Consider the following 16,183-nt stretch of genomic DNA (forward strand, 5'->3'; position numbering starts at 1 on the left):
TACAGAACCTTAAAGTTTAAGAGGTTACATCTCCAAGCTCCTAATTGCTATATTGTAGGGAAAAAGGGGTCTATCATTTCCGAATGTGTTTCAGAAATGATAGACAGGTCCAATGAGTTATTGGACCTGTATTTGAAATAAATCTTGCTCTCCCCCAAAAAACAGTGCTGTACTGAACTCAGGTGACACCAGCTTTTGCCTGGAAATCAAAGTTCCAACATGGCAGGCAGGGAAGGTAGAACAATCAGTTCTGCCCAAAATGTAACAAATACTGTAGATCACAATGTGTCAAGCTGTAGTCCAGGCTTATCAGAGCCAAATGCACACACCAAAGTCTCATGACTATTACACCACTGAGAGCGTTAAGACACCCCGACGACCCTCCCTGCAATTGATTAAGACAGATTGGCTATCGTAAACCTGCTAAATGTCTAACCACATTCTGAAATTCTGTGATGTCCCCCAGCTGAAATGCTGAATCACTTTATTAAATCATGGTCATAAGGTCATCACTGTAGTGCCTCAGAATGGCAAAATCATGGTTTTGTTGTTTTTAACCATCTGTAAACAATCAACAGTATTTTTTACACAACTCTCTCTCACTCCCTGGCTCTCTCTATATTAGACACACACACACACAGTGGGCCCAGGCTGTTGCCCAGAGGGTCCAGATTGCATCAGAGCTCCTGGAGAGCAGCAGCGATCCATCCTGCCTGTATCTGTTTATTCACTAGGTGGGGTGCTGATATTGTTGTTTTTGTGGACACCTCTCAAATCACTAAAACATTCATGAAACAGCTCAGTGTGTACATGCAAAACAATTTAAAACCCCTTAGCTGAGGTATAGATAAAATGCAAAATAAAAAAGTGAAAAGAAATGAAGCGGTTACATTCTAAAATGTATTATAGACCACCATACCAAAAAAAGGGTTTTCTTTTTTGTTTGTGATATACGTTACTGGGAGTGCACTTTACACATACAAAAAATGCCAATTCTATATTATGATTAATACCACCTTTATTTGAGAAATAAAAGAATGTGTTTTCCATTGTACATCAGTTGTACGTCACTCGTCATAACCAAAATTGTCACCTACAGATACAAAGCATTTGGAATAAAACATAAATATAAAATACTGAATAAAAATATGAACACTAATGACTTACTGTATGTCTTTTATGTAGTACGACCATGTATGCGTTTGATTATAGTATAATAACAATTATATGGTTCCAATTATTATGTCATAGGGTCATATTTACTGGTCACGGTCGTTTCTGTAGCAGTCATATCAGACAAAAACCCTCCATTTCTATGATGTCCCATAATTCCACACATTTCATTACTGTGACTCATGCATTCCCCATTGCTCCACTGACTTAATTAATAATTCAGTCATGGCTTCCTTAAACTCTATTTATACCACATGCCATCACTGATGAAACAGAATCCATTCTGAAGTCTACTTTCAATGTCATTTGCCTCTCTGAGCTCAATAAAGTGCAAAACAGTGGCTGAATCAGATCAGCAGTAAGTGTAAGACTGGAAGAGCATGCAGCCTGCACAACAGCAATATAAGATGACAGTTTAGAGTTGCAATACAACTACAAATCATCACACTGTAACTGTACCTTTTTCCTCAGGCATGGTCTTTCTTCTTCCACGTCAGGTCTCAGTTATATATCCAGTAGGAAATGTGGGTCTACTGCTCGAATATCCAGGTTGTAAGTCACTGTGGTGGAGAAGTATGCTGCATCTTCCTCAGACTGGACTCTCAGTGTGAGTCTCTGAGGTGACTCTGTCCTCGCACTGAGCTGCAGCAGCGTGATGTACAACCTTTTTTTCTCCACCCGTATTCCGACAACTCACGCCTCCTGCGCTAGTATCGGGCTTCGTGCGCTGGGATTGGATGGTGGCAGCACGCCTCCTGCGATGGGATTGGTTAGAATGTTATGGCTCGTGTGCTGAGATTGGCTAGTAGCCTCGAGCTTGCTGCGTTACGTTGACTAGCATTTTCCCACAGTGTGAACCAGCCAGTTCCAGCGTGAGTTGTCGGAAAACAGGCGGAGAAACACGAGAGTTTCACGAATGAACGAACGGACGGCGAGTTATTGCCGAGAGCCCACAACCTACACTCCACTTACAGCAGCGGCGTCATATACGCAGAATATTCTCGACCGCGTCTATCCCCGTGAGGTCTGTGCATGCGTGGCAATACACGCATTCGCGCCGCGCCTCTCAAAACACAACAGGGTGGAGAAATAATTGATGTGCCTGAGTGGAGATGTGGAGCGGAGGACTAATAGGACTGCTTGTACTCTCAGTACACTATAAATGACTCTTAAACCTACATCCTAGCCTTCTTAGTCAAAGGGTAACTCCACCAATTTTTCAAAAATTCTACATAATAAAAAGGCTGAGATGTGAAACAGTCATTCAAAGTGGTTTGATGAAATGTGAAATGCTCCTTTCTAGAGAAACTTTCAGTCGGAATTGTTCACTGTGGTGGTGATAGGAACCAGACGTCCAACTCTAAAAGCTCCCTAACAGAAATGTATTACATTAAGTGGTTGTGAATCTGCTGCCTGATGACTGAGATATTGTTTAACAACCGTTTTGTGATAAAGTTTGGCTTAAAATGAATTTTAATACATTAATTTTAATCCATTCATGATGGAGGGACACATGCAGTGGGTTGTAAGGCAAAACAGTTCCCAAAGAAAACTTTTTTTTTCAGATTTATGCCTATTGTACCATCATCAACGTTACATATAAAAACTCAGAAGACACGTCTAGGTGTAGGTTTTGGATAGTAAATAAAATGGCTATATTTTTGTTGTAGACACTGCGACCCCTAGTTCCAATTGCCACCACTGTAAAAAAAAAAAATCTGAATCAGTAAGACTTTTCTACAAATGAACTATGTCTCTGCTTACATCTCAAGGTCTGAATATTTCAGCCATTTTGAAAAAATGGTGAAATTCCCCTTTAAAGCAGAGCTTGTATTTGCATGTAAGACATTACTCTTCATAGAGACATCGTGAAGTGCATTAGAGGAAGCTACATGGTTTATGGTATTTCTCTGAAGATGAAAAGCACTCTTCACTAGTGATACCCTGAATAATTGATGAGCCTGCAGAGATATGTAGAGTGGAGGACTAATTGGACTCTATATAAAGTTTCATGTGGTGTTTTCTCCCTATATGTGCCATTATGTAAGTGAAAAAAAAAGCACTACAACTGATTTTCACTCCACTCTGAAATCTCATAAATCATATTATTAATTCTGTGACAATCAAGGGACAAAGTATAGGCCTTTAACTGAAGGGGCACTCCAGCCTAAAACTAGCATATTTTAGGTTATGTGTTAGGTAATGTAGTATTCTGTAGAGCAACACTGCACACCTCAGCCTCATTGGTTTGAAAGAATTCATGACTTCTGTATCGTTTTCATGTTTTTGTCCATCAGTGTTCTTTCACCATAAAACCCAGCATGCATTACACAGATACATCAATTATTTGGAATCCTTACAGTTCTTAACAAATCCTTACTGGCTAATAAATACATCTGTGGTTTTTGATTGCATCAGTAATGCAGTACTAACCTCAAATGGTTTTCTTTGTTAAGCAATAATACACCCAGTTAGCACCAAAAAAAACAAAACAAAAAAAACAAGAAAACAAAAAACTAAATTCAATCCAAGTGTGCCATAAGTGTCTGCCCCAAAGCACTTACTAATTTACACCCACCTTCACAATCATCATTAGAGGGGGGGTTTCCAAGTCTTTAAACCAGGAAATCTCACTTTAGAGACTTCTGTAGCACCTCTGTAAGAGGCGACAGGAGCATGTTTACGTAAAACCCAGCAATGGTTACATTTTTTTTTTATTTGGGCCGGAGTGTGCCTTTAACGTCTTTGGTGTGTACAGGATGTGAAATCACCTCTAACAAATCTCAACAGAGCTCTTAAGATCTTTATCCTATTAAACTTTTGGCATATTCCTCCCAAAATGTTTCATAATTCAGGGAACTCCTCCTCACTGAGATTTCTGCACTTTTTCATTTTTATCACCCCTAATACTCACCCCATCACCTTACCAAATTGCTTCTCCAAATTACTGTTGGACATGAGGAACAGTCTGAATTTTATCATCAGCACTCCACTCGCAAGGTCACACATGAATGGAGTCGCTCTAATGAAAGCTCTGAGATATGACTAATGCTTTGACAGTACAAGGAGGCATTTATGAGGCTGGAACCTTTTCACACATCCAGCTAGTTTAATTGCAGCATCTCAAATGGCTTTGTGAGGCTCAGCATTTTAGATTTTTCTCAGCGTTCTCTTTCTATCAGCCCCATTTTTTCCTTTTCACCTTTCAGAGATTTTTTTTTTTTGACATCATGTCTGAGTGAAAGGGAATACTGTACTTGTTTCTCTCTCTCTGTCTCTCTCTCTCCCGCTCTCTCTCTCTCTCTGTAAATGAATAATGATTAGGCATGTAAAGCAGATGCCTAACACCTGTGAAAGTGTGCTTTGCAATAATAGCCACAGCAGGTCTGTGTTTTCACTGATGAGTTGCCTCAAAAACCTCACCTACACTTTACCTGAAACTTGTAAGGGATCAGTTTGAGCTGTAAACTGAATAAAAAGGCAAATGAAAAATAATAAACTCATAAGAGGCATTTCCGCTGAAATGTCTTTGCATCAGTGTAGTTAGCCACAAATCAGTCTAGCTACCCTTAGCTACACACCTAAAAATGATTGTTCTTCAAGGGTTCTTTAGTAAAGAACATGGTTCTATGTAGAACCATTAACACTCAAAGAACCGTTTGCAAGACTAAATGTTTCTTTGCATGGTGAAATGGTTCTTCAGATTGATGGAGAATGTGCTGTACATGGTTCTATAACCTTTTTGGAAAAGAGTTCTATACAACACTAAAAAGCGTTCTTCTGTTGTTACAATGTCAAGCTTGTAACGACAGAAGAACCCTTTTATCATTAGAAGATACTGCTGCTGCTGTACAGAGTCAAACTAGCAAATTATAACCATTACTTCACCTGTTTTTCCCCGTTTCTGTATTTTAAAAGTTTATACTAATGCTGTTTGCTATCTGGTATCGACCAGAGGTGGATGGGTTCCCCTTTTGAGTCTTGGTTCCTCTCAAGGTTTCTTCCTCTTGCTCTTTTCCTTGCCACTGTCGCAATTGGCTTGATCATGGGGGCTTGGACCCAGATTTTTCTGTAAAGCTGCTTTGTGACAACTGTTGTAAAAAGCGCTACATAAATAAACTTTGACTTGACTTGACTTTGACTTTTTGGTGCTATATAGAACCTTTTTCTGTACTAAAGAAAACTTGAAGAGCCATGATTTTTAAGTGTGTAGCAAGTAGTGTACTAGAAACAGTTACAGACAAGACATAGTGTCCAAGCTTGAATCATGTGTGGTGATCTGCAGAAACTCGATGGAAGTCTTGACTTTTACTTTACAGAAAAAACACATTTCTTGACAAATTTTTGACAAATGAATTACATTTTACTTGTGGATTTTCTGTAGTTTGCAAAATACAAATCATGAGTTGATGAAAGCTTTAAGACATTGGAAGGTGAGGTAAACCACAGATTAGAATGCTAATTTATTAACATCTGCATCTGCTATTATTGTTTCACTGGAAAAAAGAAGAAAAAGTCCATCTTGTTAGCATTCAAATAAATCTGTCTGCAAGTCTAGCTAAATGTGAGAAAGAAGTGGCTTGAATTTGTTTGAATGCGTGTTCAGCACTTGGCTAGCCATATTTCAATCTAACTAACATTACTTAGCAGGCAGTGAACCAGGAACAGCTGCAGAGACAAGAGGAGAACTTCTAAAAAGAATGAAAAGATATATGTTTTGGAACCTACGTGAATGACGGCCTCCCTGTTGTTGAGATGCCATTGACACTTGCTTGACAAACGCAATGCAGCTGATGATGGTGGTCCAGCAAAACTAGGCTTATCTAGTCTTATTTCATTCAGTCATTAATCTTCTCTCAGTTTCCTTGTTCACATATTAAAGAACTACAGATTCTAACAGCACTGAAAAATGAAGTTACTGTAGCACAATGTGAACACTGTGTGGTGAAGATGATGGAAAAAATAAACGCAGAGTCAAAGAGGCATTGTTCCAAGGGAGAGTGTGAGAGAGAAATAGCCAAGTTCAGCCTTCAAGGAAAACATATTACATAATTCACTGAAGCTCTTCCTATGATTTTTAACTGATGGAGAATACACAGTAGTAGTGACTATTCATGCCCTAACTCTGTGTGTTATATGGTGTAAGTATTGACATCTGCTTGTGGCAGGTTGTATGCAGAGAGGCATAGCTTAGTTTAGACTGTTCATCAAGTTGACACAAGAGTCGATATGCCAAGCAGGACAACACGCGAAGGCAAAACAATCTCGCACACAGCAATCTCGCACATTCTGTGGAGCTCTGGGGTACACATGATGCAGTTCAGTATTTGAAGCCAAGAACAGAAACTGTTTAGGTAACTACAACATTAACCCCTTACCAAGCCAAAGTTTTATTACACAACATAGGAAAAGCTCCATTAGTTTGCACTGAAGTCCCTGTAGTTGAATAATGATTGAATTTATATAATTATATAAGTATTGAACAATAAGCCTTAGTATGTAATAAGCCTGGAATGTTAAGGGGTTAAACCATCCCAATATGGAATGATGCAGTTTGTATTGTGGGACAAGAAAGGGGTAAGAAGCAGTGTGAACTCAAAGGACTTTATTTATAGATTCACTTAAATAATTACCCTATTTCATAACCCAGGGCCTAAGCAAACATACAGCTGGGGTCGTTCCACTATCGTAAAAGGCCTAAAAGCAATAACCACCTCCTCAACACACCCCGAATGACTGCATGTAGCCAGGATCCAGACATTAAATATGCAACACACACCCCATATAAAGCTGTTTGGCCTTACATAACATGGTCTAAAGATCTTTTGTGAAGATGGGTAATGAATACCAAAGACAATTCACAAAATTCATTATTTGATTCTATTCAATACAGTGGTGCCTTGATCCAATACATTTTTCAATATAGCAAAACGGAGTAGCTAAAAATTTCATTAATATGTTAATGTTTCCATTTTCAGTGTATTTCAGAGTTTAACATTAAATAGTAGTTGTGCTTTACAACATCCCAATCTAATGCTCTAGCCACTGGCTAATATGTTAACCCCAAGCTATCACACTAGCCACAAGCTAAAATGCTAGTCACAATACAACAGTACTGCACTATGCAAATGTAAATACAATACAATATTCTGCAATACAATTTAATGCAATATATTTTTTATTGTTACATCCCTAATTAATACTAAATAGTACTATCACCTAAGTACTATTTAAAAGCCACAAAAAACATGAGACAAACATAATTAAAACATTGAGGGCATTTACATGCACTCACCATCTGCAGAAAATCAGATTTTGTCAGTAATCCGATCAACACGTTTACATGCATTTAGGTAATCAGACAATGGGAAAACTCCGGGTCTACATGAGTGAGGCAATTATCGGATTTGTTAGACTTTTCTTAATCGGATTGCTAGACTTCACTCCGATCTAAGAAATGACAGTATGCTGTTTACATCCGATTATGATCGGATTATTAAGTGTATGTATATACACTCAAGTGTTTATAAGCTATCTTAATATGATGTGTTTTGTTTTGCTCTTTATTTCTAAGGAAAAACAGAAACTCTGCAAAAGTTTCATCTATTTTCGTATTCTAACTGCACAGTGAAGAACATATTTACTGTGGTTCACATTCATCAAAAAAAGCCTATAAGACTATTTCACGCCTGCATTTCAGTGAGTGTGTTTACATGCATTTAGTAATCCGATCATAATCCAGTAATTGGATTATTAAGTTTGTGTAAATACACTCAGTGAAGCATAGAACTAGCCAAGAACTCTGCAAATTCTCTGAACAGCTAAACTTGCTTGCTTTGCTTTGCTAAAATGTGCATAAAAATGCTGTGTTTAAGTTAGAGGATGTGTTAAATGTAATCTGACTGAAGGTGTTCAAACTTTTGCATATGACTGTACTTTCAGTTCAAGAGAGTTTTTTCTGTGCTATATTTCATAACTATGTTTTCAGCTGTGTTCATAACTGGATGTTGACTGTCAATTAGAGTAAATACAGCAGAATGCTATACAAAAGCCCAATCTGATTTCCAGCCGGCTGGTTAGACTGCAAATAAACATATGCTGAAACAGCTGTTTGTGTGTGGTCTGTTGTAGGCATAGGCCTATTTGCATATTATATAACACAGCTCCTACTGTGCACCACATATACATTTACTTTGACAGAATCTGCTAGAGAGGTAACTGTAAACATTCATGATCAAAGGTGCATAAATTTAGAAATAAAAGACTTAATACTCTCACATGAACAGCCACAAATGAGTCAAACTATGCTTTGCTTTTTTCCAAAAACTGTACAGCACTATAGCGATAACATGACACTATGTCAGGGGTAAGAAGCTCTGGTCCTTGAAGGCCAGATTCCTGCACAGTTTGGTGACTTTCCTGCTCAAACACACCTGATTCTACTTAACTGCCAGGTTTATCTAGTGTGTTACAGCAAGGAGCGCCAGACTACGTCCCTCAGTTTGCCACCCCTGCACTACGGACATTAATTTGCACGTCTGTGTAAAAGATTTGTATATGTAGAAACTAAAATGTGACAAAGTAAGAGCAATCCTAAAATATGGTACATCTCAACACACACAGACTCCGACACAGGCCTGGTAATAATCCAGCATGAACAAAATCACAAGAGCGTTAGTTGATGCTGTAGCCTCTAAGCCGAGGCATCCGAGTCATGCTGCAGTAAGTTCAGTAATAGATTTGAGAAGCTGAAACACATGACCCACATTCAGAGCTGTGTGTCCCTCTCTCACTGGAATGAGTCTGAGCCTGCCGTGATGAGGCAAAGCTAATCCCTTCAGTTTGTTCTTCTGGAGTTGAGCTGCTTTGCATCTCATTCTCGGTAGAGAACGCTCCCTAAAGAGCTGACACACACACACACACACACACACACACACACACACACACACACACACACACACACATACACACACTTCTTCTGCACCTAGTCAGTGATTCAAAGACCCTTGCCTTTCTCTGTCTTCTGAGACAAAACTGCATTATTTTGACTGATGCACAATCTGAATTGACCAAGATCACGTATTTTCAATACAGCAAAAAGAAGTGACTGAAAATTACAGTAATATGTTAATGTTTGATTTTTATTTATTGTTTATTATAAACCTATAATATTTCAAATGAAAGTTGTGTTTTAGAGCATCCCAATCTAATGCTGTAGCCACAAGCTAATATGTTAACCCCATGCTAACACACTAGCCACTTAGCCAAGATCAGAATGTGGCAGCTATACCTATACAATTGATAATATAATATCAATAACTGATAAATAACTATTTAGCATTATAATCACTGCTAAATCGCCAGTTGCCTTACTTTCAACGTAGTACTCTATTTGATATGTTTACATGTGCACAATATATTTGATTTGATGTTATTTAGGCAACACATCTTTAGTTTAAGAATTTAACACACCACACCAGTTTCAAGGAATAGTTTGAACAATTTCCCATGTACCCCTGTCGAAGTCAGCCACGACATGTTTGATGTCCACATTTTGCACCTTTATTTTACCACTGTAGCTACGATTTACGATTTTTTTTAACGAACAGTCGTATGCAAAAAATGCCTTTTGTGCTCATTCAGCCCACACAGTGACAGCAAAGAAATAGGTACTGGAGTTGGCTGTAAAAATTTATGATCGGTGTATCCCTAATTTTTACCAACCTTGTGAACGTCTCACTGGAAATATCAGAGATCAGTGAGGATGCAGAATGTATCCTTGAGCCCTCTACACTCTAAATACTGCCAATATTGTCGACACTGCAATGACAATTAGCTACCAACAAATCAGTCCTTGTTCCTGGCACTTTTGGCTGTTAAAGTAATGTTATAATGTAAAAAGACATTTTCCTAAAGGAGTAACTAACATAAGATCCAAGACCAAACGTTTTTATATTTTCTTATTACCATAGGGAGATTCCCATAATACTCAGGGTGTATTGCACACATATTATCAATTTTTTTTTATTATTAGTTTGCATGGAAAGAGAAAGCAGTGAAGTTGGATACATCACTGCTACACAGCTGCACATAAAAAGCAATGAATAATGTACTACACTGTTTGTGTCCTTCACTCTCCGCCATGTAACCTGACTCACAGCTAAAACACAGCACTGATGTTCACTTATCAAACCTCAGCTCTCTGTCTCTCTCTCTCTGTCTCTCTCTTTCTCTCACACACACACACTCACACCTTGCACTGCAGAATGTATGTTTGATGGGGGAGGGCCAGGCATTAGTGCTTCCACCACCACCTACCCCACTACCGCACACAAGGCTTACCTGAACTTGCATTAGATATAAAATCATTTGTCCCTCAGTGCAGGGTCTCAGTCACCTCTTCCACATGCTTTGATTTTTAGCGGTAGCAGTTACTTTTCATAGTCCACACTGCTGTCATGACACAAGACATATAACCTGCTCATAGAATCCTATGACACTTTGCAGTTTGTCACTGCATATACAGAGTGGACCAACTGGTTCAATTTGAAGCAGTGCAGAATTAAAACAATCAGTCATGAAGCAGGAATCAAGTACGATTCTTTTTTATGCAGTGGGTCTATAAGTTACGTAGAGGGCTAACATCATGGAAATCCGAATTTTCCTCTTGTTTTTGAGATTTTGAGTTTAACGTACTACATAAACATTATTAAAGTTTCAAAATGTACCATTTACTCCCCAGTCCACACAGGGCATATAACAGCCCCTTTTGAATTCATTGTTGTTATGATGTCACGAAAAACAACACATTTACATATATGAGTTTTGAGTCTACAGTGCCTTAGCCCCACCCACTCATGAAGAAGTTAGAAGTTTTTTAGCCCAACCTGCATTTTGCATGAGGGATAATACAGGGCCGCCAATCAGAACAGAGCTCATTTACATTAAAGACACGGCAATGAATACATTTAATTCCAAGCCTGGCTTTACACAGTGAAACTCTCATGCATGAACTAGATGTGTGTTGTGAATTGCCTGTAACCTAATGTTCGTGCAATTGGACAGTTACATGAAGCAATTAAAAAATAAAGTCGGACACAATATATTTAGTTACCACACTAGTTAGTCAGATTAGATCTACTGAGTCATTTTTGCAATATAAACTTATCAGCAACCTGTAATCTATCTACACATGAATAATTATTAGCATTTTTATCATCTTTGCATAATTTTTCAAGCAGTCGTTGTCGATGTTTAAAATGGCTGTATCAGAAAGCAAAAAGACAGATATAACTGCACTGGTACTTGTAAATATGCTTGACAAAAAATGAACTAAAAGGGCTAAATGAGTGTGACTGAAAGGAGAGAAAACAGCTTTCACCATTAACTGGCTAGTTAACTGGTGACTGGTAACCCAGCTGGTAAGTCACAGTATGAAAAACTTACAACTATGCAAACAGTCAGTTAGGAGTGTCTCCTTTTCAAGTGTTCAAAAACCAACTATTTCATTTTCTTGTACACTGAGTCGATGCTGTTTGTTATCAATGCTCTGAAAAGGTGTCGTAAAATTCATAAAACTACTGTATCGAATAATCAAGTTTAATTAATGGACACCTGGGTATCACAGACACAGAATGCTCTCTCATTATTTGCAGCACGGTGACACTCTGGCATGTCTGCAGAGAGGGGGGATGGAGAAGGGTGGAGGAATTGCCTCAGCAGCAAATACCAACCCCCACCCCTCATCCACTCATAAGGGCAAGTAGAAGACTGACAAACAACCCACAAACAGGGCTCTGTCTGGGCCTCAGTGCATAACATACTACTGGGGTCACAAACAGCAAATAGCCACTAGCAATTAAACCAGCCTGGGCCAGTTGCTTTGTCACAAGGATGCTACACTGGGGTTGCCATGAGTGCGCTGAATTCCGGTATCTTCTGTCATTCCCTTGGTAGCAGTTACTGGGGGGGTGTTTAATTATGACACTCCACCAGTACATTCCAGTACAAGACAGGTACAACAACAAAAAGTTTAGAGTTGGACGTCACAGACTGAGATAGGGATTAAAGTTTTTTTCTAGGGGTACACAGTATATCTTTGGCTGATATATTATTTGCTAAATGGGAAAATTGGATAATTACTATTGGCCCAAAACAGGAAGTACAGCCAATAACTAAGACCAATAATTTAGCCCCCTATTTTTAGGTCACACTTGCACTAACACATGTATAGTCACTAATGCTGGGTGTTTCCATTCTTTTCCAGACTGACATAGGTAGTCACTATTCAACAGGCTCACTTAGGTTTTATTCCCAATAAGATTCTTTGGGCAAGACTTGTAAATTTATATAATATAATAATATTATAATATAATATAATATATAATACAAAATATGTAACTCTGACAATTGTCATATCAGATTTTTTTTGATGTAAAATTAATGAATAAGCCATGTTTAGAGTAGGGGTGGGTGACATGGCAAAAATATTATAACATGATACTTTAGGACATTTTCACGATACATTAAATGCATCATGATATTTAGTTTCCGGAAATTTAATAAGTTGGAACAGATTAACTAGAACCTGTAGTGCCACATATAAAAACACTATAATAATAATAATAATAATAATAATAATGATAATAATAATAAACCTACAACTACAATGATTTCACAATGTTTTACAAACTGCACTGCACTAAATCCAATGAAACGCTCACTTTGTAATATAGGATGTAGTTAGTGTTCTTTAAGCTCTGAAGATATCCACAATATGCTCAGCGAATTGTGACATCATTTATCACGATACAATATCGTCATATCACCCACCCCTAGTTTAGAGTTTTAACCTGTCTCATGCTCACCACACTTCATATGAATTTCAGTAAGAACTGGCTTTACAACACAAAAAAGTAAAATTACTGATTATTGGCATCAATATAAACCACAAGGTGTTATTAATCAGTTAGTGATTGTTTTTTGGCACAGAAATCCCATATCTGCGTATTCCTTGTTTCCTCTGAGCCTCTGCAGCTAAAAAAGACTCTTACTTTTCACTTTCAAGTTGAGCGTTCTGTGTGAGGAATGAGGCATTTCAAAAGGGTGTGATAAATATAGACTGAGAAGGGCACAGAGAGATATGTCTAAAGTTTTTTATAGAGACCTACATAAATCTCCTCAAAGGAAAACAAATCAAGCATGAGTGCCTCGGAGAGACGAAGTGATGGAGTGCACAGGTTACACTTTTCATCTGTGCAGGTTATCGTTAAGCTGTTGTTCAGTTAAAGTACCAGTTTACTTGCACTAACTCAGTCTTTCTCTGCCCTCGTCCTGGAGGCCCACTGCCCAGCACTTATTAGTGTTTTCCCTGCTCCCAACACACCTGATCCAACTAATCAGCTCATTAACAGCCCATTATCCAGTTAAAGTGAGTGTGTTAACGCAGGAAAAGCACTAAAATGTGCAGGGCAATGGCTCACCACAACCTGGGTTGAGAAACGCCACACTAACTAACCAGACAACCCATAATTCAGCAGGGACTGGCTGGCAGCACAGAGCAAGCTATGTCTAAACACTGAGTCAACAACTGTCCACACAACGTTATTTTGCTGACCTTTGCTGACACAGTCAAACATCCAGGGCACACCATACTGGCCTAGGACACCCACATCTAGCCTAAAGTCATATTTAACAGAGAATCTCTAACACTAGGCATAATCCACTGAACTGCAGGTTTATTATTCAGTTGCTAATATTAAGACTTTTATTCAGTAACTTGTACTAATTATTAGGTAAAAACTATGAAAGTAATATGCAAGTTGTGGTTATCACATGAAGTATATAGTTATGAGTGTGAGGAACTGAAATGTGGACCCATCTGCGTACCTAAAGCGGCACTCTGGCTAAAATGAAAAACCTATATGTTTCCTTGCCTCCTACAGTGGTGCCACAACATTGTCTAAAATGAGACTTTCTGTTTTAAAAATACATCTGATGACGTATCTTGGAGGTGGGTGGACACATTTGTCTTAGAGCTGATACTATAGGACAGGTTGTTTGAAACATGTCTTTTCTTAGTTCCCTGCTAGCTGGCTAATGCAGAAAGAAGTCAGATAGCTAATGTTACTGGTGGAAAGCCTCTACATCAGGGGCTACACCGTATTTACCTTTTGCTTTGCATTACCATATGCTTTGCACAGGAAAACACTGATGGACAAAAACAGAAAAAAGGATACAAAATGGGAAATTATGTCAAACTGATGAGGCGGAGGAGTAACACAAAATAAACATGCTACACATCAGTAAGCACACATGAACATGCAACAAAAAATTGAGTATTAGAAATATATTGGTATCGGCAGAAAATCTGTTTAACCTCTTTCTGCAGGCCCCCCTAGTGGCCATTCTGACAGCAGAATGGAAATGACCTCTGATTATATAATTAATTAACATAATCAATTAAAATATTTTCCCCATACCTTTGCTGTTCCCTATAATATCTGTTGGCTCTGTGTGCTAAATGTTGTGACTCTGTGTTGAACTACTAGTGAGCAATGAGGGGCGATAGGGAGGGGGAGCACCCCCTGCTGCAAAAACGATTTACAGTTCTCCACAAAGACAACCGTGCCGAGATGAAAACGAAAAGCACAACTGCAGCTTTCTTGAAATGAAAAAATCATGTACAATGGCCTCAATGTGATAACCATATATATTCTTATTTAAATATAACATTATTGAAGGAAAAAATTAGCCAAGTCACTTCATGATGATGTATACCAAAAGAGCAGAACATTTTTGGACAACGCTGGGTGGCAGAATGTTTGCGTTTTATTCATTTTACTGCGCCTTAGAAATTTAACCCTCTACAATTAAATGTGACATTACTCTATAGTGTAAATTCAGGCAGATCTACTCCCAGTTTCTATATTTTATTAAATCTCCATGTATCAGCCACAACAGATATGTAAATGAAAAAATAAAATATCCGTATTGGCCCACAAGTCCAATATTGATGCATCTTTATACAGTAAATCAAATCACAGTCTGTACACATATTTGACTCTCTCACTCTCTCTCTGTCTCTCTCTCTCTCACTCACTCTCTCTCTCTCTCTCTCTCACTCTCTCTCTGAATCGAGCACAGGTAGTGTTGGCAGGTCAACCATGGGCCACTTGCTGTTAGCAGTTTGCAGGACAAACAGAGGCCTGTTTTGCATAGTTGTGCCAATTACAGCTCTAATGACAAAATATTTGCTTCGGATTCAGAAGTCAAAGAAAATACCAAAGCACAGACCTAGAGACAAATAAGTGACTAAGTGATAAGTGACTGTGGTCACTGTAAGCACTTCTGTTTCAGTCATTATTTTAGTAAATAACTACTTACAGAAGAGCCACAGTAACATTTGCATTTCTGCCTATATGACCTTTATGGTCCAGTAGCTTCTCTAATTGCATTACATATGCGTGAATGCAGTATACTGTTAACAACTAATTCAAGGCACTTTCATTCATGACCTTTGCCTCATCATAAATGCATTGAGCAGCAACATATTGAGTTTGCATACTTATTTCTGAGCTTTTAAACAAATTATGTAGGTAAGAATATCATTCTCCATTCTCTTAAAAGCTCTCGGTTAGGTCTTGTGCTGCTACATAGCTGCTGTTTAAAATAACATGTCTATGTGCTCTGTGGTTGGTAGGCTGTGTGATTGACAGGGTCAACTGGTCAACTGGAAGCCACTCCTTCCCTCAATAACACGCACAAATAAAAGCCAAGAAAAGGGAAATGTCACAGGCCAATGTTACATTTCAGAGCTAATTACTGGCGCCTCTTTCCCCTCCTCTGTCTCTCTCTCTCTCTCTCTCTCTCTCTCTCTCTCTCTCTCTCTCTCTCTCTCCTTCATTGTCTCTATCTGTCCTTGTTCTCTCCTTTTCTCTCTCTGTCATGCGTTGGCTTATCAAAAGTGACACAATCTTGCCTTTATCTATTCCCGTATGTGTCCACACCA

The 16,183-nt window shown here is 38.5% G+C and overlaps 1 protein-coding gene across 13 annotated transcripts in view; it reads right to left on the minus strand.

The window, feature by feature from the left end:
- Positions 1-16,183, minus strand: part of ablim2 (actin binding LIM protein family, member 2) — a 91,030-nt gene that overhangs the window by 70,980 nt on the left and 3,867 nt on the right. For 4 of the 13 annotated variants that reach the window (XM_036572340.1, XM_036572336.1, XM_036572339.1 and 1 more), the window contains exon 1: positions 1,633-1,855. The exons of 1 other annotated variant lie outside the window; for it this stretch is intronic. In XM_036572340.1, coding sequence (XP_036428233.1) covers positions 1,633-1,648 — 16 coding nt within the window. In that variant the 5' untranslated portion in view covers positions 1,649-1,855. Of the gene's footprint in view, positions 1-1,632; positions 1,857-16,183 lie in introns of those variants that run through there. 8 more of the 13 variants (XM_036572338.1, XM_036572335.1, XM_036572334.1 and 5 more) reach the window with 3 other exon arrangements.

Source organism: Colossoma macropomum, unplaced genomic scaffold, assembly GCF_904425465.1.
Source record: "Colossoma macropomum unplaced genomic scaffold, Colossoma_macropomum, whole genome shotgun sequence".
NCBI classification, from domain to species: domain Eukaryota; kingdom Metazoa; phylum Chordata; class Actinopteri; order Characiformes; family Serrasalmidae; genus Colossoma; species Colossoma macropomum.